General features: G+C 37.8%; 2 protein-coding genes across 11 annotated transcripts in view; one reads left to right on the top strand and one right to left on the bottom strand.

Moving 5' to 3' along the window:
• Window positions 1-22,903, top strand: part of Tasp1 (taspase 1) — a 257,060-nt gene that overhangs the window by 162,585 nt on the left and 71,572 nt on the right. For 9 of the 10 annotated variants that reach the window (XR_008214930.1, XM_052723400.1, XM_052723398.1 and 6 more), the window contains one exon: window positions 9,982-10,092. The exons of the other annotated variant lie outside the window; for it this stretch is intronic. Coding sequence is in view for 8 of the 9 variants with exons in the window: in XM_052723400.1 (XP_052579360.1) it covers window positions 9,982-10,092 (111 nt within the window). In the remaining variant the exon portion in view is untranslated. The remainder of the gene's footprint in view (window positions 1-9,981; window positions 10,093-22,903) is intronic. 10 annotated transcript variants of the gene reach the window in all.
• LOC128100775 (chromobox protein homolog 3) lies at window positions 19,579-21,352 on the bottom strand. The gene has a single exon (XM_052723402.1). The coding sequence runs from the start codon at window positions 21,231-21,233 to the stop codon at window positions 20,682-20,684; it is 552 nt and encodes a 183-aa protein (XP_052579362.1). The 5' UTR covers window positions 21,234-21,352; the 3' UTR covers window positions 19,579-20,681.

Genomic DNA, 22,903 nt, shown 5'->3' with positions numbered 1-22,903 from the left:
GGCTTCTATATTCTATCCCTGTTTGTGTGTTTATGTGACAGTACCATGCTGGTTTTAGTAGCATGGTTCTGTAGTATTATTTGAAATCAGTTTTGGTGATATCTTCAGTAAGTACTCTTACAATGAAGAGTGGGAATTGTTTTTGGTATCTAGGGTGTTTTTGTTGTTGTTATTGTTGTTGTTGTGGTGTGTGTGTGTGTGTGTGTACGCCCATATGAATTTCAAGTTTTTTTTCCTTTTTATGAAAAATGTTACTAGAACTTTGGATCTGTAGATTCGTTTTGGTAGGATAGCTATTTTTAAATTTTTTATTATGTAAATCTTAAGCATGGTAGGTGTTTCTGTCTCCTAGTGTTTTTAAAGTTTTCATTGTACAAGTCTTTAGATCCTTTGTCATGTTTATTCTAAGGTGGGCTTTTCTTGTTTGCTTGGTTGCTTGATTGATTTGAGGCTATTGTGAATGGAGTTGTTTCCCTGATTTCCTTCACAGGGTATTTTCATTAGTATATAGAAAGACCACTGATTCTTTTGAATGTTAATGTTGTATCCTACCTCTTTGAAGAAACTGATTATCAGTTCTGAGAGTTGTCTGGTACAGTTTTTTTTTTTTTTTTTTTTAAAGATCTCATATATAGGGTCATATTATCTGCAAATAGATACCTTGACTTTGTCCTTTCCTATTGTGTCCCTGTTATTTGCTTCTCTTGTCTTATTGTTCTGGCTAAGACTTCTAGTACATTATTGAGTGGGAACAGAGAAATTGTACCTCTTTTCTTGATCCTGATTTTTGTGTAAATGTTTTGAGTTTCACCCCATTTAATGTTGGCTATAGGTTTGTCATATACATAGCCTTTATTAGATTGGGGTATGTTCTTTCTAATCTGAATTTCTTCATGATTTTTAATGACGAAAGGAAATTGGATCTTATCAAAAGCCTTTTCTTTGTCTGTTGAGATGAACATGCGATTTCTATCCTTTAGTCCATTCAGGAAATGTATAACACTTACTGGTATATATTGAACCATCCTCACACCCCTGGCATAAATGCAACTTGATCGTGGTGAGTGTTCTTTTTGATGTATTCTTGAATTTAGTTTCCAAGTATTTTGTTGAGAATTGTATCTAAGTTCTTCAAGGATATTGACCTATTATTTGTTTTCCTTTATCTGCTCTTGGTATCTCTGTCATACATACTAGCTTTGTAAAAAGAATGCAGTAGTGTTCCTTCCCTTTCTATTTCATGAACTAGTTTGAGGAACATTAGTGTTCTTCTTTGAAAGTGTGTTAAAATTCAGCAGTGAATCCATCTGGGCTTGGACTCTTTATAGTTGGGAGATTAAAAAAAAGGTGTGTGTGTGTGTGTGTGTGTGTGTGTGTGTGTGTGTGTGTGTGTGTGTGTTTTAAGTATACAGATGTGGGTTCAGTTGCTCTTGGAGGCCAAATCCTGGAGCTGGAGTTACGGCTTGTGTGAACTCTCTGCATTGGTACTAGGATCCAAACTTAACAAGAACAGTATGTGCTCTCAATCTCTAAAAGCCATTTCTCCAGCCCCAGGTAGGGAGATTTTCAATTATTGCTTCAATCTCAGTGCTTGCTGTAGAATCTATTTAAATTTTTTATTTCATCTTGGCTTGATTTTCTTAGGTCATATACATCTAGAAAGTTATTCAACTCTTTAGTTTTTCCAATTTAGTGGAGTGTATGCTTTAAAGATACGATCTAATGATTTTCTGAATTTCATTTATATTTGTTTTAATGGTTCTTTTTTCATTTGTAATTTTATTATTTGGAGTCTTTTTCTTTTGATTTGTTCAGGTAAGGGTTTGTCAAGCTTATCTTTTCAAAGAACCAAGTGTTTGCTTCATTTGTTCTATGCAATGTTTATTTCAAATTAAATAGTATTTTGTTTTGGGTGTGAATGTGACATATGCATGTATGTGAAGAAGTATTCACTTGTATAGGGTTCATACCAAAGGCAGAAGTTGACACTTGTATATCTTCCTTAGTCCTTCTCCAATTTCTGTGGTTTTTTTTTTTTGTTGTTGTTTTTTAACAACAAAAAAACAGGGTATCTTACTGAACCTGGGGCTCTGTGTTTCAGTTGAATTGGTTGGCCAGTGAGCCCCTAAGGGTCCACCTGTATGTCCTGACAATGCCTCTTTTACGTATATATACCACCATGCCTGGATTTGATGTGGATTCTGGGGATCTGAACTCAGGTCCTCATGATTGCCCAATAAGCACTTTAACATTTAAAAGAGAACATACAATTTTTGTCTTTCTGAGTTTGGATTACCTTGATAAATATTATATTTTCCCCATGTATTCTAAATACATGGGGCACCAAAGAGCATAAGAGACGGTGCTTGCGTGGGTTATCTGTGGGTAGTATTAGGGTGTGGAAGACTAGGGTGAAGGAGACTCTGTTAACATATACTTTGTTAAAAAATGCCCTAATATCTAATTCTTTATATATAAAAATTATTAAAAGAATATATTGTGAACGTAAGAATGCCATATTGAAGTTATTTAGTAAGCCCATTGGAGATAAATGCATTCATTGTAAAAACTGGGGGAAAATTGCAGCAGAAGTAAACATCAAGCAAAAACTATTATGGTATACAGTCCCTGAACATCTACAGAAATGTTTTGTGTCAGACTAAGAGAGATCTTAATATAATATTAGTTTTATTTTGATAATGGAAATTTTATCCAAGTGGTCATTCATAGCCTGTGAGTCAGTTTAGTTTGCTTTGAAGCATAGTCTCAGACCACAATTATAGACTCTTTCTATATTGTAGGCTCATAGAGATGACTGTCAGGCTTGCTGAGAATCACCTTTTGTAATAGAAAGAAAATACAGAGAATATCATGAGGAGAGAGGAAAAAAACACCAGAAGAGAACTTTAACTTCCCCTTTTCTTCCATTGACAACCCTTTGCGGCAATAGATACTCTTGTTTCTGATTTTTATAGCAGATTCTTGAAGCATCCCAAGGCCATCCAATGGAATCTTACATCAGTTCTTCAGTACATATCTGAAAGAGTGTGTATGGTGTATATAGAAAGATGGGGAGAGAGAGAGAGAGAGAGAGAGAGAGAGAGAGAGAGAGAGAGAGAGAGAGAGAGAGAACGAGAACGAGAACAAATATGAAGGCCCCAAAGAAACATTGTACAGGCTGGCATTTTCTAAATAGAAGCTGGAACCTGACCTTTCTCTCTAAGTAAAGATGCAGAGCTCTTTGGAATGGAAGGCTGAGCATTCACTAAGGGAATGATATGGGGACATTTTGATGAGGGGAAAATTAAAGACACTAGTAAGTATTGTAGTTTCTTAAGGATTTGCTGTGTTGTTTTTCTGGATTCTAAACAAGCACACAATACCTGGGATGCAGTGACTCATTAAATGGGTATGATATCCTTAATTATGTGAGATTTCCCCTTTCATGCAACATGTTATTTATCTGTTATCATTTACTTTCTTTTAGCAAACAAATTGGAAAAGAAGTCATTTGTTAGAAACAATTAACTATGTTATGGATATTTTACTTCTCCCTTCAAAAAATACCTTCACTTAAAGTGAATGTGCCTGTGTTGCTGCCAGTGGTGACTTTTGGTGCCTCACAATCACACATTTCAGCTAGAGCAATGAGTTCAAAGTCTCTTTCCTTTAGTGCACTGGTTCTCAACCTTATTAATGCTTCAACTCTTTAATATAAGTTCCTCAGGCTGTAGTGACCCCATCCATGAAATTATTTTCATTCCTTATTTATGCTCTGCCATGTGGTGGTTCCTTCTTTCAACATGGCATGGTCATCTCACCTGTGGCTAGCAACCCCTCTGACTCTGCCCTTCTTCTTCCCAGCATTCTGAATTTGGCTTTCCTGCCTAAATTTATTCTGTTAAGCTATTGTCCAGTCAGCTTCTTTATTAAATCAATCACAGCAACAAATCTTCACAGTGTGCAAAAGGATTATTCCACAGCAGTGAATCATTGATTTTATTGAGATTGCTTATATGAACACTGGTGCGGAGGTTGCTTACAGGAACATGGATGACTCAAAATCAGCAGGATCACTGAAATGGCTGTTTCATCATGGGTACCCATTCACACAAGTTTTGTTCTTGGATCTGAATGACTTGCAGATAGCTGCATGGATAGGAGAGATTCTCCTCTCTTATGCAGTTGTTACTGCTCATATAATTTTGGGAGAGGCCTTGCCAATTTTTTTAAGTTCCAGGAACTTCCTGAGACTCGTTAATTATCTAATTCATGAGACTTGTGAGTTTTATTTACTTTCCTGAGTCCTAAGGAACCTCTCTAGAGGATGAAATGTTTCCATTCTGTGAAAACAATTTATACAACAGGCTATTCCACAATAAAGGATGTGAGTATACTGGGAATCTCAGCAGCATGAAGCACACTGGGAAACAGTGAGTTGAAATTGGCTGAGGGTTATAATTATCAGGAAGTAGCCTATGCAAGGCACTGTTTCTCAAAGGCTCTTGAAATGCCTCGAGTTACCATGTGAATCTCTGAAGTTGTGCCCTGGAAAACTCAATCAGGACGTTGACATCCAGACCAGCTGGCATTACAGTTGTGTGAGTTCTCTGTAGCCAGGCAGACTCTGATAATTTTTGTAGAAGTCTGATAATATAATAAATATTATAAAAATAGCCAGCTGTTAATATACTTCACCTAGTAGAAAGTAGCTTAATAACACATGAATGGTTGATTGGATGGCTATGGGAAAAAAATTGAAGGTCAGGCCCACATTTTGGAAGCTGGTAACAGGCAGAGATCTGCAGACAGTTATCTTAGATTACTAACCAGAGAGGAAAATTTTTGAGGCATACCACTAGTGTTTATTTTGTAGACCTACCCCTCGGAGGGATTTTATATGTAAAAATTTTGTCATTTGTAAATGGGGACCGTTTATTTCTTCCTTCCTGAATTTTCTTGTATTTGGGGTTGGTTATTTAAAACAGGGTCTTATAACCTGGGATGACTTGAATTTGCTATGTAGTGAGCTGTCTTTGAATTCCTGATCCTCCTGACTCCACTTCCTAGATACCACTATGCCCAGCTTTCTGTCTTTTATCTCTCTCTTTCTTTTTACATATTTTTGTTCCTCCTTTTTAATTTCATTACCTTGTCTTGTTGCAATGCCTTGGATCTTTAGCATATTGTTGAAGAAAAGTGAACCAAGTAGGTAGACTTTCATCATTGTCTAGCATGTTGACTATAGGTTTTTGTAGATGCTTTCACTTTCTGAAAATTGATAATAGAATTTATAAGCTTACTAATATGTTCATATTCAAATGTCTTGGTCATGATACTGAAGGGACTGGTATTGGCTTGATACCCCAAGACCAAGGTCTCAGCACAAAGATTTATTTGTCCCAGAGGGACAAAGGACAGGGAATAAGAGACAAAGACAGGAGATGGAGGATGAGAGAGAAGTGGGGAGGGAGAGGGAAAAAAAGGGGCAAAGGAGAGGGAGAGGGGTATTTGTCCCAGAGGGACAAAGGACTGCCTCTGGATAGAGTGGAGACAGACTTGGCACATAGGAAAATGGCGGTTTATAAAGGTAAAAAGGGAAACCCTGTGTTAGGATGAGGTGTTTAATTTTAATTGGACATGTTAGTTAGGCAAGCCTTAGGGGACTTTTGATTGCTGGATTTCAATACTTTGATAGCTGGATCTTGGTAGTCAGCCTCAGAAGGAGGAAGTAGCCAAATAAGGGAATAGACCTTGGTGGCTAGCTTTAGGAATGTAATCTAATGGTTTTTAGCAAGGCAGAGGGAGAAGGGCAAGGCCTGCCAGAGCCCCATTTTCCATGCTTAGGCTTGCTAAAGTCCTTTCAGATACAACTATGTCTTAATTTTATCAAGAGACATGTAGGGCTGGGTTATATCTTTTGTGATATTAGCAGTCATTAATTTTTGTTGCCTTATCAGTATTATTTTACAGATTATAAGTACATGTAGTCTTATTCTTTTATATCCCCTTCATATATTTTCTAGGATCTTTCACTTCTATAGAAAATAATTTTTTTCCCCACAAACCCTCTATATATTCCTATAGGCAGAAAATTCCACGGCAGAAAATGCTCATTTTTTCTTCTAGTTATCATATTAATACTAGCACATCAAAAATAGCTATTCAAAAAATTACAGTTATTTATTTCATGCATGTGCATCAGAAACATGCATGTGTTGAAGTCAGAGGATAGTTTGTGGTAGTTGGTTTGCTCCTTCTATCATGCAGGTCCCTGGGATCAAATTCAGGTCATCAAGCACTTTTACTCACTAAGCTATCTCACTGGCCCATTCCTAATGCTTTTCCAAACATATTATGAATTTACTGTTTTTCAATCAATTTATTTGTAGGTTTCATCGATGCTTATGTAGGCAGGCTACCTGTGCAGCTGAGGCGGAGTTTGAGCTCCTGATCTTCCTGCATTCGCATCCTAAGTGCTGGGATTGCAACTGGGCATCACCACACCACCTTTCTGAATTGCTATTTGCTTTGTTTGTTTTCAGGTCTTTGTTGTATTCATAATCTTTGTTTTTTGGTAAGTTATAAGGTCATGACATACTTTAACTTGTATAAGCAATGACAAAAAGAAGATGTAGTGACTGGATGGTGGTGGCATATACCTTTAATCCCAGGACTTGGGAGGTAGAGGCAGGCAGATCTTTGTGAGTTCAAGACCAGCCTAGTCTACAGAGCAAGTTCCAGGATAGATTCCAAAGCTACACAGAGAAACCTTGTCCCGAAAAACCATAAATAAATAAATATGTAGGTGGACTTTTTTTCCCCCACCCACCAATTCCCAAATAACTGACATAGAGTTCCAATATTAATTATAAATGGTTGGCCAGTAGCTTGACTTGTTACTAGCTAACCCTTAACACATTTCCATTCCTTTACTTGCTGCCATGTGGCTCATAGCTTGTTACTCCATTTTTGTACACATCCTGCTTCCTCTGTTTCTGGCTGGTGACTCCTCTGACTCTGTCCTTCTTCCCAGTGTCTTCATTTTGGTTTTCCTGCCTAACCTTGTCCTGTTCTGCTGTTGGCCAGTCAGCTTCTTTATTAAATCACCCACAGCATAATTTACACAGTGTATAGAAGAATTATTCCACAGCATTAACAAATATAAATAAAAGAATATGTAGTATCTGAATAAGTGATCTACTAGAAGCCAGATCTCCTTGGGGACCTCAAGTGGTCACTCACTGGCACCTTCATCCAAGAGGACCATCTGCAGAGGGGATTTCTTCTAACAGATGAAAAGGGATGCAAATCAAAGGGGCCTCATAATAAAGAAATAAATCTTTTTTTTAAAGATGTAGTGAAAATGTATTTTCTCATGTGTATGAGTAAAGAATGAAACTCAAAATTAAATAACATTTGAGTCACAATTCAATTCTATTGCAGCATGTTCTAAGAAATTTGGAATTTAGTAGGTAAAAACTCTAATATTCCTTAATTGGAATCCATGGTAGAAAAAGTTTTGGTGTCCTAACCCCTATGTTAAGGTAATAATATGTCAGATTATAAATCAGAATTTTAATAGTTTTCTGGTAAAACTCATTCGTTGGGAAACCCTTTGTACTCTCCTGCAGTAAGAGAGGAAAACGTCTTCTTGACACATGTGAATTTTTAATGTAGTGTTATAACTTCATGTGGTTTAGCTGTTTTACTTGAGGCATGTGTATGTAACCTTCTAAATATTCATTTAGCTTATAATATGCTCGTTTTCTAACTGTCACTATTGTCCTAAAGTATAACATTTCATTATTATAACATCAGATATATGCACAAAGGAAATTAAAATTTATGGAGTTTTGTAACCTTAACACAATGTCCTCACACAGTGTCAATCATGTTTTTTTAACTATTACTTTTATCATTTTTTTCTGTTTATAAAACAAATAGTACTGAACAAAATAAGGATTGAATAATCCTTCCCATAAAATTCTATATTAAATTCCATAGGGAGTTTTGTCTAAATGTAGATATTTACAAAGAGATCTTGAAAAGTGACATTTCCGTAAGATATCAGGCAGCTTGAAAGTTGTGTTCACACTTATGTGAACTGTTGGTATCTTGGCATGAGTATACATAGTATATGTATATATAATATGCACATATGTGCATATTTGCATGTTTATTTTAGGAATGGGATAATTGGAGAGGAGTGAACAGAGGGGGAAAGGTGTATGTGTGAAGAGGACATTTCTGACATGAAAGGCAACAACGTGGCTTAATGGTTATTACAGATAATGTTTCTGAAGATTTATCAGTAGTACTTGATTCTCTTTACAGTAATACTGCCCAGGAGAGAGCTAAGTATCATTTAGTTTTCATTTATTTTATAGACTGAAGGTTCTCTCTCCACCAAAAAAAGAAGTTATTGCCCTTATTTAGAAGTGGTTTCTGGCTGGAGAGAGATAGTTCAGTGGTTAAGAGGACATGGGTTCAATTCCCAGCACCCCCAGATAGTTCAATACTATTTGTCTGCAACTCCAGTTCCAAGAGATGTAACAATCTCTTCTGGCCTTTCAGCACTATGCATGCATGTGGTGCATATACATTTATGCACATATTTAAAATAAAAATGAATAATTTTTAAATAAAAAGTAAAAGTGGTTGCTTTATTTAGCTGTTTTAGTCCAAGTTTCATTATGATTGTTGTGACCCTCCCTTTTTTACCTGCTTTTCCCCAACATATATCTGTGTTGTGTGGAGCACATGTGCATGTATGCAAATTGCAGAAATGTTAAGTTGTGCCTAGTCTTGCTGGAATTCTGAATAGATCCTAGATACTCTTCTATGGAGTTCTTTTTGAAGGTGGCTTGAAATATGCTTGTTTTTTAGGTTCTCAGAAGTGTAGATCATGATACAAGGGTTAAATGTTTAAATTTTTTTTCTTGTAGAAAGAAAGCTGCTCCTTTCTAAGAAATGCTCTAAAACTCACCAATCCTTAAATTTAGCTTCTTTGACTCCACTTTTGCAGTAGCTACTGCCATAGAACTTCTGTTCATAACTCTTAATCAGTGCAAACCTGCCTGATCCTACTTACAAGTGTGTTTGAGTGGTCAAAGTTTGCCTCATGTTAAAATCCTCACTTCCTTCTCCCTCCCTCCCTCCCTCCCTCCCTCCCTCCCTCCCTCCCTCCCTCAACCCTTCCCTCCTTCTCTGTGTTTTATGTGTATGAGTGTTTTGCCTGCATGGATGTATATGCATCATATGTGTGTCCAGTACCCATATCATTCTGGAATTACAGACAGTTGTGGGTGCTGGGAACCAAACCTAGGTCCTCTGTATGAACAAGTATTTTTAACTGGTGAACCATCTCTTGAGTCCCAGAATATACTTTTTCTTTAAAACTACAGAGAGACTTTATTCCTAAAAGCTATGTGAGTATGAAAGAATGTCAGAAAGGTGCTATTTTCTTAGGTCCCCTTCACACTTTCGGTGTATGATTTTCTTGAACAGTAGGTAGGGAGAGATTTAGACTGCCTCTGGAGATGTTAACATTTCTCTTAAACCACCCAGGCAAGTGGAGTGTCAAAAAGAATATGGTTGACAGCTGTAGGAACCACTTATTAAATGGGAGAATAAGACCACCCAACAGGGTGGTTTGTAGTTACTCATTAGTGGGAATGAGACAGAACCCTAGGTACAGAATCTTCATTCCCATGTTACACAAATTATTCCTCTGAAAGAGAGATTTCGTTTATTTTACCTATTTTTTTTGAGATTAAATAGTCCCATGTTTCTTTGTACTGTATTGAATGTCATTACTAAAATGACCAGACTGTTCATAGAGGTCATCTCATTCCCTCACTGAGTTGTTCTGTTACATAACTGCTTCGTAAGTTGTGTGCAAGAGTGTTTTATGTTATTGAGACAAGCAAAGCATTCAGTATTGCTTTTCCTCAACTGTTGTTTTTCTTGGACTTGTAGGATGTGGAGAGCATCTTGTGCGCACCATACTGGCTAGAGAATGTTCACACGCTTTACAAGCTGAAGATGCTCACCAAGCTCTGTTGGAGACTATGCAAAACAAGTTTATCAGTAAGTGGAACTTTGAGAAAAGGACACCTTCTAAATTAGAGAGCTTCCCTAAGCTGTATACATTAGGAATTAATTTTCCCACATAAGCCTCTAGACTTTTCACTGCCTAGTATAGTTAGACCTTCAGTTAATATTATTTGTAAGCAGAAATTCTATCACAATAGCTACTACAGCATATCAGCTATTTAACTAATTTAGCGTCTAGATTCTGAGACATTATCTAGCATTAAATTGACAAGTACTGAAATGAAATTCTGTAAAAGAAATTCAAGGGACAACGTGCTATAGCATGTTTGAAATGCAGTTGAAACATTCATTGTATCCTTCTCACCTTCTTACCACGTGCACTGCGCATGGTCGAGATGGAATCCTATCTGGACATTTGCCCAGTCCTCTAACGAGATGTGCATATATGTATGCGTTGGGTAATAATCTGAGGATGGAGGAGGGAAATTTCCTTGTTTGTTTGTTTGAGTTGAGGAAACCATCAGTGGAAAAAGTGGTCCACTTAGGTTTTGAGACAAAGTAGATGTGGCACTCCTGTTCTAATCAGGATTTAGAAACCATACAATAGATTCCATGGGTGAAGTCTAACAAGGAAGACTTTCTAACTAGAATATACATGGAGAGTGTTTGCTACTGTGCTGGCTCATGTGTTTATGTCAACGTGACAACAGCTGAGGGTCATCTGAGTAAAGGAAACCTCAACTGAGAAAATGCCTCCATTAGACTGGCTGTAGGCAAGTCTGTGGTGCATTTTCTTATTTGATAATTGATGTGGAAAGGTGTAGCCCACTGTAGACAATGTTATCCTTGGGCAGGTAGTCCTGAGCTGTATAAGAAAGCAGGCTTAACAAGCCAGTAAACAGTGCTCCTTCATTGCCTTTGCTTCAGTTCTTGCCTCCAGGTTCCTGCTTGAGTTCCTACCCTGATGTCCCTCAGTGATAGAGCATGACTGGAGAGTTGTAAACTGAAATAAACCCTTTCCTCCCCAAGTTGCTTTTGGTCATGGTATTTTATCATAGCAATAGAAACCCTAAGACAGGTACCCTGGGGATGAAAGTTTCCTTAGAACACACTCGGGGGATTTTAAATCCCATTGGAGAAGATGTAGATTGGCCATCAGACAGCTGAACTTTGCTGGTTGGGTCAGGATAAGATGAATCTGGAATCAAATAGGTCATGCTTCAGAGTTCAGAAAGGCTGCAGATGCTGAGCTCTGGGTGACTTGTGTGCAGTGGGTTCTCTGTGTCAGGGAGGGCAAGGTTTTCAGAGCATGTAGGTTGCAGAGAACATACAGAAGGAATGACTGCTTGGCAGATGATCCTCTGGGATGCAGGAACTTGTTGAGAGAGTCATGAGTGACAATTGTGTTCAGTCCACTGAGCTCTAGTTTCTATGTTGAGGACTGTAGAAGGGCTATCACTGGGCCCAGTACACGGTTGTAGAGGAACACTTTCTGGCCTGTAGCTGAGGCAGACTCTGTTAGGTAACCTTGTACCCACATTGCCAAGTCCACCACTCTTCCCCAGTCTGTGCTGGAACTTATGAGAGGGTCCATATTATAGCTGTGCTCATCTTCTCTAACTTTAGTTGTTGACTCACCTTTTTACTAGCTTCATAAGCTCATTATTTTATATATCCATATATATATATATATATATATATATATATATATGTACTATTTTGTACTATGATATTTTATTCCTTTTTTGGTGGCACCTGGATTTCAGGGAGCATCTGTATTCTGGAATCTGTGTGGAGGGACACTCTGGTTCTGCAACACATTTCCTCTACTCTTGGCTTCTACCAAGATGTTACTTGGCCTCCACCTGTTTGTAGGCAATAAGCCTTTGTCACCATTTAATTAATTGTGGTAGCTGTAGCTTTTGGCTTCCTTAGCCCACACACCAACCACTGAACACAGATCCTCCAGTGACAGGCAACTCACCTTCTCAGCTACGTGTTCCCTCTCAGCCTTTTCAGTGAGCCCTGGTAGTTCAGTCAGGGAGCCTGGAACCTCTGGGATACTTTATTGGATAGTCAGGTCACATCAGACTTTCCTCTTTTACTCGTAGAGCATCTTGCTGTTCTGAGTGTACCTTGGAGTGGGGAACTTCACCATCAGTTTCTCTCCTTTTATATCTTGCTGGGAAAGGAGGCACAGGTCTCTTCTGTTCTTTGATTTCTCCAAATCTAGCCGGGGCTGTTTTGTTGTCTCATCTCCCCCTTCCCTTACCTCTATCAGCTCAGGAAGAGTAACAGAAATTCTTACTAGTGACTAACCTTTAGTTTTCCCACAAATCACACATCAATTCCCATCTCTATTTTAAGGATTCTTATGGGGACCAGGCTAAGCAAGTATTTTTTCCAAACTATTGCTTTTTCAATAATTTAGGCTTTATCTACCCCAAGTTCTTTGCCCTCTGAATTTGTCGCAATGTAGAATTTTCAAAAGCCTGCAAAGAAGCTCAAAGGATGAAACCAAATTCAGCTGGATTCACTGATGGAAAAATGAAGGGATCCTAGTGTGGGACTAAAACCTGAATGACCTCCTCAAAATCCTAAGTTGTTACCTTGATCTTTTAAAAGCATCATGCTCTGTTTGAAAGGAGGTTTTCAGCCACACACAGAGAAAGTAACAGATTATGCTCAGAAAAATTGTATTTATTTATGGGAAAATAGAATGACTAACCAAAGGAAAATTTATTTCACAAGGAAGGGATTTTGAACAGGTGTTTTCTTATGTTCTTCTTCTTATGGGTGTATTTCCTGTGTATACGTCTGTGCACCTCATGTGTGCCTGGTGCACACAGAGGCCAGGAGAATGCCTTGGATCCTTCAGAACTGGAGTTGCAGATGGTGGTAAGCCACTGTGTGTGTTCTAGAAATTGAGCCCATGTCTTCTGGAAGAGCATCACGTGTTCTTGGCCATTGAGCCATCTTTTCAGCTTGCTTTCTTACTTTCCTTATGCTAAGGTTATGAAGGCCTCGAAAAGATCCAAGGTTTCAAATCATCTGGATGGTTGTTCTCTTTCTCTCTCTCTCTCTCTCTCTGTATTTGTGTTAATAAGTGCTACTTGATATGGACATACAAACTGAGGAATAAATTATGAATAGGACTTGAGGTCTACTAATAGTGAATTTCAGAAAAGATTGGTTGCATTGTTGAGTTCTCAGAGCTATCAGCCAGACTTAGATCTTATTCTTTTATTTTATTAATAGTGTTGAATGCTGTTTTTAAAGAAAAATGAATTTTGGCTTAATAACATTTGATTTATATATGATTTGTTGTCATTGTAGTCTCAGGACATCAATAAGAAGAAATATAAGAATTTAAAAATAGAGGTTCATGAAAGCTAACTTCTTAGAAGTCCTGTGACAAGCCAGGCGATGGTGACACACACCTTTAAGCCCAACACTCAGGAGGCAGAGGCAGAGGCAGAGGCAGGCGGATCTCTATGAGTTTAAGGCCAGCCAGGTCTACAAAGTAGTTTCCAGAACAGCCAGTATTGTTACATAGAGAAACCCTGTCTCAAACTCCCCAACCCCCCAAAAAAGGAAGTCCTGTTACAGGTATATAATTATAGTGCATGATAAGTTTGTATCTATTGAGAATGACCTGAAGGAACCTGCTGAATCTAAAGCCACAAAGTCACTGTTAATTGAACTCCAATTTGGGTCTAGGGACTCCCTAAATGCTAGTCTTTTCTGATGCTTTAGTCTTCCTTTGTGTAACTTTCAAAAATTGCTGATGATGTTGAGCAGTTTTGCCTCTGGGAACCTATTATTGGTGCCTATTGAACCCCATCTTAAAAACTCCTTGCATTAGAAAGGAGCAAGGCACTTTATAGAGCTCAGCTAATTGATCCTGCTTATTTGATAGTTAAAGTTAGTTTAGAAGAATCCAGGGATTTGCCCTCAAAGCCATCTTGTTAGCCAGTGAGTATTGATTTAGAAGAATGTCCTAAGCCTCGGGACAGCTGGTCCTCTTTAGTTTTCTGTCTCATCCCTTGTTGTTGCAAGTTACTTCAATGATTTCACTCTTTTAAGATCAAGAACATTAGGTAAGAGGAAATTTAAAAATTTTTTGGCCATACTAAATTCTCTTGGTTCTCTACTGGAGTCAGCCCATAAATCTGAAATTCTTTTTAATCAGATGATTTAGACATGGGATTAGGAAATAAGAAAATTCAGGAAGTACATGTGATTTTTACAAAGTTCTTGGAATGAGATAAATTGGATTTAGTGGAGGCTTGGACTATAAGGAATGAGGTTGAGTTCTTCTTTTAGTGCACTGATAATTAGCTGTCTATCTGAAAAAAAAAGTTGTCTTTGTTCTCTTTCTTCATTGGAGAATGAGCAGGCAGATCTGCATGCTCCCCAAAACTCCTTCATGTTCCAAAATTTTACTCGATCCTTGGATTAATTCATGGACTCATCTAAACTACTTGTAAAAGTACAGTTATACATCAAATGATACATCAATTAAAATTATGTATTAAGACTTTGAGTTAGTGACATCAGGTTCCTGTGTGGAGTGATATGGTTGAAATCTTCTCAGGAAGTGATTGAAATTAAGTTAATGACAACTTTCTTCATCTTGTGGAAATATGAAATTCTTCTACTTTTGCTTTTTATATATTTTTTAAAAAACTTGTTAAAACCAATTTAAAGACTATCATTGCAAGATTGATAGAAAAGTTTTATATGATAATCAAGTCAGATAACTAAGTGTGTTCATCTGGATCTCATTCTTTTTGTCACAAAGAATCATTGCTAAAAGGTTTACGTTTTCATAGTCTTCAATTAGTTAGCTATCTATTTTATGAGCACTTTAAATAAGTATGCAGACAAGATAGCAGCATAGTTGTCTCCTTCACTCAATGGCCCTCCTTCCTTCCTCTCCCTTCTCTTGGTGTTTTTTAAGACAGGGTCTCATGTAGCCAAGCCTGACCTTGACCTTCTAATCCTCTTTCATAACCTCTCAACCACTAGATTATAGTACACCATCATATCTGGCCACTTAATGTATCTTTTTTTAAAAAAAATTATTATTAAGAAATTTTTTATTCATTTTACATAGCAACCACAAAATCCCCCTCTCCTCTCTCCTCCCGGCCCCCAGCTCCCCCCCCAACCCCCCCCATTCCCATTTTCTCCAAGGCAAGGTCTCCCATGGGGAGCCAGCCGAACCTGGTACATTCAGTTGAGGCAGGTCCAAGCCCCTCCTCACTGCACCAAGGCTATACAAAGTGTCTCACCATAGGCACTGGGCTCCAAAAAGCCCATTCATGCACCAGGGATGGATCCTGATCCATCAAACAGTTCAAGCTAAACAACTGCCTCGCCTATCCAGAGGGCCTAGTCCAGTCCCGTGGGGGCTCTACAGCTATCGGTCCACAGTTCATGGGTTTCCACTATTTTGGCTGGCTATCTCTGTTCATTTTCCCATCATGATCTTGATGTCTCTTCCTCATAGAATCCCTCCTCTCTCTCATCTATTGGACTCCTGGGGTTCTGTCACCCAGCCATAGATCTCTGCATCTGCTTCCTTCAGTCACTGGATAAAAGCTCTATGAGGTAGATTGATGCCAAATTTTCTGAGAAACTGCCATACTGATTTCCAAAGTGGCTATACAAGTTTGCATTCCCACCAACAGTGGAGGAGTGTTCCCCTTGCTCCATATCCTCTCCAACATAAGCTGTCTTCAGTGTTTTTGATCATAGCCATTCTAACAGGTGTAAGATGGTATCTCAGAGTTGTTTTGATTTGCATTTCCCCGATGACTAAGGATGTTGAGCAATTCCTTAAATGTCTTTCAGCCATTTGAGATTGTTCTGTTGAGAATTCTCTGTTTAGTTCTGTAGCCCATTTTTTAAATTGGATTGTTTGGTATTTTGATGTCTAGTTTGTAACATGAATCTTAAACAGTCTTATCAATAAACACAAACCTAGAGCCAGGTATTGAGGTGAATTCTGAAAGATCAGAGAGACAGAACAAGCCACAGCCAATCTCACCTCGCTAACTCCTCAGCTGATCTTGTTTCCTCAAATTGAAAGCCTCTGAGTCCTCATCCGAATGGATCTCAGCTGAACTGCTTCTAAAAGCCTCAAAGCTTAAAAAGCCTCTAGTTCCTGGTTTTCATGCCTTATATACATTTCTGCTTCCTACCATCATTTCCTGGGATTAAAGATGTATGTCTTTCCCAAGCCAGACATGAAATCTCAAGTGCTGGGATTAAAGGTGTGTGCCACCACACCTAGCTCTGTTCTCAGTGTGGCCTGGAATTCACAGAGATCCAGACGGATCTCTGCCTCCTGAATGCTAGGATTAAAGGTGTGTGCTACCACTGCCTAAACCTATGTTTAATATAATGGCTGTTCTGTTCTCTGACTCCCAGATAAGTTTATTGGGTATGCACAATATATCAACCACACTAGTTTCTTGAATTCTTTATATATTTTGGAGATTAGCACTCTGTCAGATGTGGGGTAGGTAAAGATCTTTTCCCATTCTGTAGGCTGTTGTTTTGTCTTATTGGCCGTGTCCTTTGTCCTATAAAAGCCTCTCAGTTTCAGGAGGTCCCATTTATTAATTGTTGCTTTATGTCTGTGCTACTGGTGTTATATTTATGAAGCCGTCTCCTGTGCCACTGAGTTCAAGATTACTTCCTACTTTCTCTTGTGCCACTGAGTTCAAGATTACTTCCTACTTTCTCTTCTATCAAGTTACTGATATCAAGTGTAACTGGATTTATGTTGAGGTCTTTGATCCACTTGGACTTGAGTTTTGTGCATGGTGACAGATATAGATCTATTTGCAATCTTCTAGATGTTGACATGCAGTTATGCCAGCACCATTTGTTGAAGATGCTTTCTTTTTTCAGTTGTATAATTTTGGCTTCTTTGTCAAAAATCAGGTGTGCCGATTAATCTCAGAGTCTTTAATTTGACTCCATTGGTCCACATGTTGGCTTTTATGCCAGTACCAAGCTCTTTTTATTACTATAGCTCTATAGTAGAGCTTGAGGTCAGGGATTGTGATGCCTCCAGAGGTTGTTTTATTGTTCATGATTCTTTTAGCTATTCTGGGTTTTTTGTTTTTCCATATGAAGTTGCGTATTGTTCTTTCCAAATCTGTGAAGAATTGTTTTGGGATTTTGATGGGGATTTCATTGAATCTGTAGATTGCTTTTGGTAAGATTGCCATTTTTACTATGCTAATCCTACCTGTGGTGATATTTTATTCGTGTGATAATAAATAAAGCTTGCCTGGAGGTCAGGGGAAAAGACCAGCCATTTTAAGTAAACAAAGAAGTCAGGCAGCACATATCCTTAATCCCTTAGCAGGCAGGATCTCTGTGTGTTCAAGGCAACACTAGGGAATAGAGCCAAGCGTGGTGACGCACGCCTTTAATCCCAGTAACAACATAGAGGCCTGGAGGTTTGTACAGACAGACAGACAATGACAGAGCTGTGTAGGAAGAGGAAGTCAGGTAGCTGGGCTAAGAGCCGATAAGAGTGCAGAAAAGCAAGCCTGGGTAGAAAGAAAGTTGTGCTCTTGGTAAGCTGCGGAGTTGGTGAGGTGAGGTTAGCTGGTGGCTTTCCATATTTCCCTGATCTCTCTAAGGCTTTAACCCAAATTCTAGCTCCATGTTTTCTATTTAATAAGACCATTTAGAAATTCTTCTACACCTATCTATTCATGAGCATGGGAAATCTTTCCATTTTCTGATATCTTCTTTGATTTCTTTCTTCAGCGACTTAAAGTTTTTATCATACAAGTCATTCACTTGCTTAGTTAGAGTTACCCCAAGGTATTTTATATTATTTGTGGCTATTGTAAAGGGTGATGTTTCTCTGATTTCTTTCTCAGCCTGTTTATCATTTGTATATAGGAGGGCTACTGATTTTTTTTTTTTAAGTTAATCTTGTATCCTGCCACATTACTGAAGGAGTTTATCAGCTGTAGGAGTTCCCTGGTAGAATTTTTGGGGTCACTTATGTACACTATCATATCATCTGCAAATAGTGAAAGTTTGACTTTCCAATTTGTATCCCCTTGATCTCCTTTTGTTGTCTTGTTGCTCTTGCTAGAACTTCAAGTACTATATTGAATAAATATGGAGAGAGTGGACAGCCTTGTCTTGTTCCTGATTTTAGTGAAATTGCTTTCGCTCCATTTCTCTCCATTTAATTTGATGTTGGCTGTTGGCTTGCTGTAAATTGCCTTTATTATGTTTAGATATGTTCCTTGTATTCCTGCTCTCTCTAGGACTTTCATCATGAAAGGGTATTGGATTTTGTCAAAGGCTTTTTCAGCATCTGTTGAGATGATCATGTGGTTTTTTTTCTTTCAGTTTGTTTATATGGTATATTACATTGACAGATTTTCATTGAACCATCCTTGCATCCCTAGGATGAAGCATACTTGGTCATGGTGGTTAATTTTTTTGATGTGTTCTTGGATTTGGTTTGCCAATATATTGGTATTAGCTCTTCTTTGAAAATCTCGTAGAATTCTGCGCTGAAATCATCTGGTCGTGGGCTTTTTCTGGTTGGGATACTTTTAATGACTGTTTCTATTACCTTTATTGGTCTATTTAAATAGTTTATCTGATCTTGATTTAACTTTGGTATGTGATAACCTATCGAGAAAACTGTCCATTTCTTTCATATTTTCTAATTTTGTGGAGTACAGATTTTTGAAGTATGACCTGATGATTCTCTGGATTTCCTCCTTGTCTGTTGTTATGTCTCCCTTTTCATTTCTGATTTTGTTAATTTGGGTGCTTTCTCTGCCTTTTGGTTAATTTGGATAAGGGCTTGTCCATCTTGTTGGTTTTCTCAAAGAACCAACTCTTTGTTTCATTGATTTTTTTTTTTTTTGTATTGTTCTCTTTGTTTCTATTTTCTTGATTTCAGCCCTCAATTTGATTATTTCCTGGCATCTATTCCTCCTGGGTGAGTTTGCTTCTTTTTTGTTCTAGAGATTTCGGGTGTGCTGTTAAGTCACTAGTGTGCGATTTCTCCATCTTCTTTATGTGGGCATTTAGTGCTATGAATTTTCCTCTTAGCACTGCTTTCATAGTGTCCCATAAGTTTGGGCATGTTGCACATTCATTTTCATTGAATTCTAGGAAATCTTTAATTTCTTTCTTTATTTCTTCCTTGACCCATTGGCGATTTCAGTTGGGCATTATTCAGTTTCCATGAGAGTGTAGGCTTTCTGTATTTTTGTTGTTATTGAAATCTAACTTTAAGCCATGGTGTTCTGATAAAATACAGGGGATTATTCCAATTTTTTTTTGTATCTGTTGAGATTTGCTTTGTGACTGAGTATGTGGTTGATTTTAGAGAAGGTTCCATGGGATGCTGTGAAGAAGATATATTCTTTTGTGTTTGGGTGGAATATTCTTTTTTTTTTTTTAAAGGAATATAAAACTATTTATTGACCACTGTTCACCATTATTTACAATAAAGTAAATATACAGTTGGATGACATTCTGATACTACAAAGTTACTTTTCTGGCTCATTGAACCAGAAACCAAATACTGAAAAGATTGATCCTACCAGTAAGGAATGAGTCAGGGTACAGAAAAAGCATGCAAGTCATTAATTTATATTACCAAATATTGTTCATTTATGTCAGCGGGTCTGAATTTGCCAACATCATCTCTAACCATGATCCCATTTCCACAGCAAACAGATATTCCACAAATCATAACCTTTTAGTAGATTTCAACTTTCTATAAAGGAACGGTTCACTAGAGGAACATTTACATGCCCATTTAAGTCTTTTTGTTGGGTTTTTAGAAACAGGGATTCTCTGTGTAGCCCTGGCTGATCTAGTCTAAATCAGAGGTCCGTCTGCCTTCATGCTGGGATTAAAGGCATGCACCACCACACCCAGCTTAAGTCTTGTTATTAAATCATACTACTACTTTGTCAAATTCCATTTTCTGAAGGGGGAGTTTGTAAGGACAAACTTTTGTAAATAAACTACTGTATTTATGTGATAATACATAAATTCTGATGTGGTTGCTGTAAAACTATCCAATAAATTACAGAATCATCTACTTAATCTGAAAGGTTATGGTTTTAGGAAAACGTTCACAATGATGGAATCTCATCAACACATGTTCTCATCTACAGTTTTTGAGCATTTAAAAACAAGACAAAATGAAAAACAGTTACGCAAGTGTTTTATGCATACACACACGCAAACAAACAAAAAACCCAGAATGGTCCTTCTGTGTCCCAGTTAAATAAGTTCTGATTGAGTAATGACTGTAAAATCTCCTCAGCGCTTAAGAAAAGCTGTTCTTCAAAGCCGAGGAAATACAACATGGTATCAAATATTCTATTGTTAAAGAAGCAACTACAGAAAGCTTTCATTTGCTCAAAGGAATCAGTGCCTTTTGATGCAGAACAAAAACCAAAAATATCCCAACTACTGTCAATACTTCAAAACCAGCATATCAAACTCGATTTTCATTAGAACGCTATTTTTTCCACACTAGTAATTCAAAACCAAAGATCCAGATTTTATATATATATAAATATATATAAAAATGCAAACAATTATTGGGCCTCATCTTCTGGACAAGAATGCCAAGTCAGCCTCTCCTCATAAAAGGCGATGACAATCTGAGGACACTTCATATTTGCCTCCTTTGCCAGCACCAAGTCTGCCTCATCTGAGTCCTTCCATTTCATGAGAAACATTAATTCTCCACTGCTGTCGGTGGCACCGATTATTCGTTCAGGATCAAGACCTCTGGCAAAACCCCTTGGTTTGTCAGCAGCATCTCTTTTCTTCTTCGATTTGCTATCATCAGATTCACTGTCAGATAAAGATTTCCTTTTTGTACCATCTTTTTCTTTACCAGCTTTTTGAGAATTAAGAAATGCTTCAATTAATTCTGGACAATCTAAATTTTCTTCTGGTTCCCAAGTATTATCAGCATCTGTGAACCCTTTCCACTTGAGGAAATACTCCACCTTCCCATTCACTACACGTCGGTCCAGTACTTTTTCTACCACAAATTCTTCAGGCTCTGCCTCTTCAACTTTTTTACTCTTTCCATTCTGTTTCTTTCCCATTTTTTGCAATGTAGTTTTATTGGAGGCCATTTTTTTTTTTTTTAAATCGAAGACTTGAAGAATTCACCGCTCCGAATCTCCGGGCTGCGCGGGTCCTGCAGAGTCTCCGGCTGTGCGCCTCAGCTCAGCCACATCCGAGGGGAGGGGGCGCGGGCGGAATATTCTTTAGGTATCTATTAAGTCTATTTGAATCATAATGTCTGTTCGTTCCCTTATTTCTCTGTTAAGTTTCAGTTGGCTGACCTGTCCTTTGGTGAGAATGGGGTGTTGAAGTATCCCACTACTAGTGTATGAGGTTTGATGTGTGATTTAAGCTTTAGTAGTGTTTCTTTTACAAATGTGGGTGTCCTTGTATTTGGGGCATAAATGTTCAGAATTGAGACTTCATCTTGGTGGATTTTCCTTGTGATGAATATGTAATGTCTTTCCCTATTTCTTTCTATTGATTTTAGTTTGAAGTCTATTTTGTTAGATATTAGGATAGCTAGACCAGCTTGCTTCTTAAGTCCATTTGACTAAAAAGTCTTTTCCCAGCCTTTTACTCTGAGGTAGTGTCTGTCTTTGAAGTTGAAGTGTGTTTCTTGTATGTAGCAGAAGGATGGATCCTGTTTTTGTATCTATTCTGTTAGCCTATGTCTTTTTATAGGCGAATTGAGACCATTGATATTGATGAATATTAATTACCAGTGATTGTTAATTCCTGTACTTAACATATATTGATGCCCTTTTTATGGCAGTATAGTTAAACTAATAGCTGAGTAATTCCATAATTCTATGATGTATTCATTCCTTTACTGGAAGGGATTTAAATTATCTGTATAATTTTATCATGGATGCATTTTTACCTCTTCATATTCTTTGAAGTCATCTATTTACCATATTTATTATTTGTAAAATATATTTTATTAATCCTTTGAGAATTTCGTATAATGTATTTTGATCATATTTGTCTCCTCCAACTTCTCCCATCCCCACCAGCACCACAGTGGGGCCTGCTGTGGAGTGTGGTCAGTCAACTATGCTCTGTAAAAGGAGCCATGTAAATTGGCCTTTAGTGTATAGTGATTCAGTCTGGTGAAGAGTTCTATAGCCCATGTTTAGGAGGAATTGATGTTTAATGGGTCCTACTGTTGGGGTTTCTTCTTCCCCTCAGTTGTTTAGGCTTAGATAAAATCCTACAAAGTTAGGTTCTGGTTTCTCCAGTGGCAAGGCCTATTAAAAAACAGAATGCTTTCATTGAAGTGAATATATAGCTTATTCTTACTATGATTTTTTTTAACTTTGCCTGATAATTGCCCAATTATTGATATTGATCAAATTTTAACACACCGGTTGACTGTGTATATCTTTAGTGTGTGATTTATCTTAGGTCTATTGTTCTTTTTAAAAACTAGATTATCTTGTGGAGCCTGCTAGGGCAGGTGTCATTGTTGCTTCTTGGGAGGTTAAGTCACGATGACCGCAAGCTAAAGGACAGCTTGAGTAAATTATTGATATCTTGTCTCAAAAGAAAAACCAGAAAGGTGTGGATGCAGCTCATTAGTAGAGTGCTTGGCCAGTACTCTATGCAAGACTGTTGGTTCAGTCCCCATTACTGTTTTAAAATATAGTATCTGTTATTCCAGAGATATCAGTGTGAGAACCTGGTTTAATTTCTGGAGTTAGAGCCCATGAAAGTGTAGGTGTCCTCCTGTGATTGG

This window comes from Peromyscus californicus, unplaced genomic scaffold (genome assembly GCF_007827085.1).
Source record: "Peromyscus californicus insignis strain IS unplaced genomic scaffold, ASM782708v3 Scaffold_7__1_contigs__length_154581171, whole genome shotgun sequence".
In the NCBI taxonomy this organism is placed as follows: domain Eukaryota; kingdom Metazoa; phylum Chordata; class Mammalia; order Rodentia; family Cricetidae; genus Peromyscus; species Peromyscus californicus.
The sequence above is the reverse complement of the archived record's forward strand: the minus strand, read 5'-3'. Positions and strand labels throughout refer to the sequence as shown.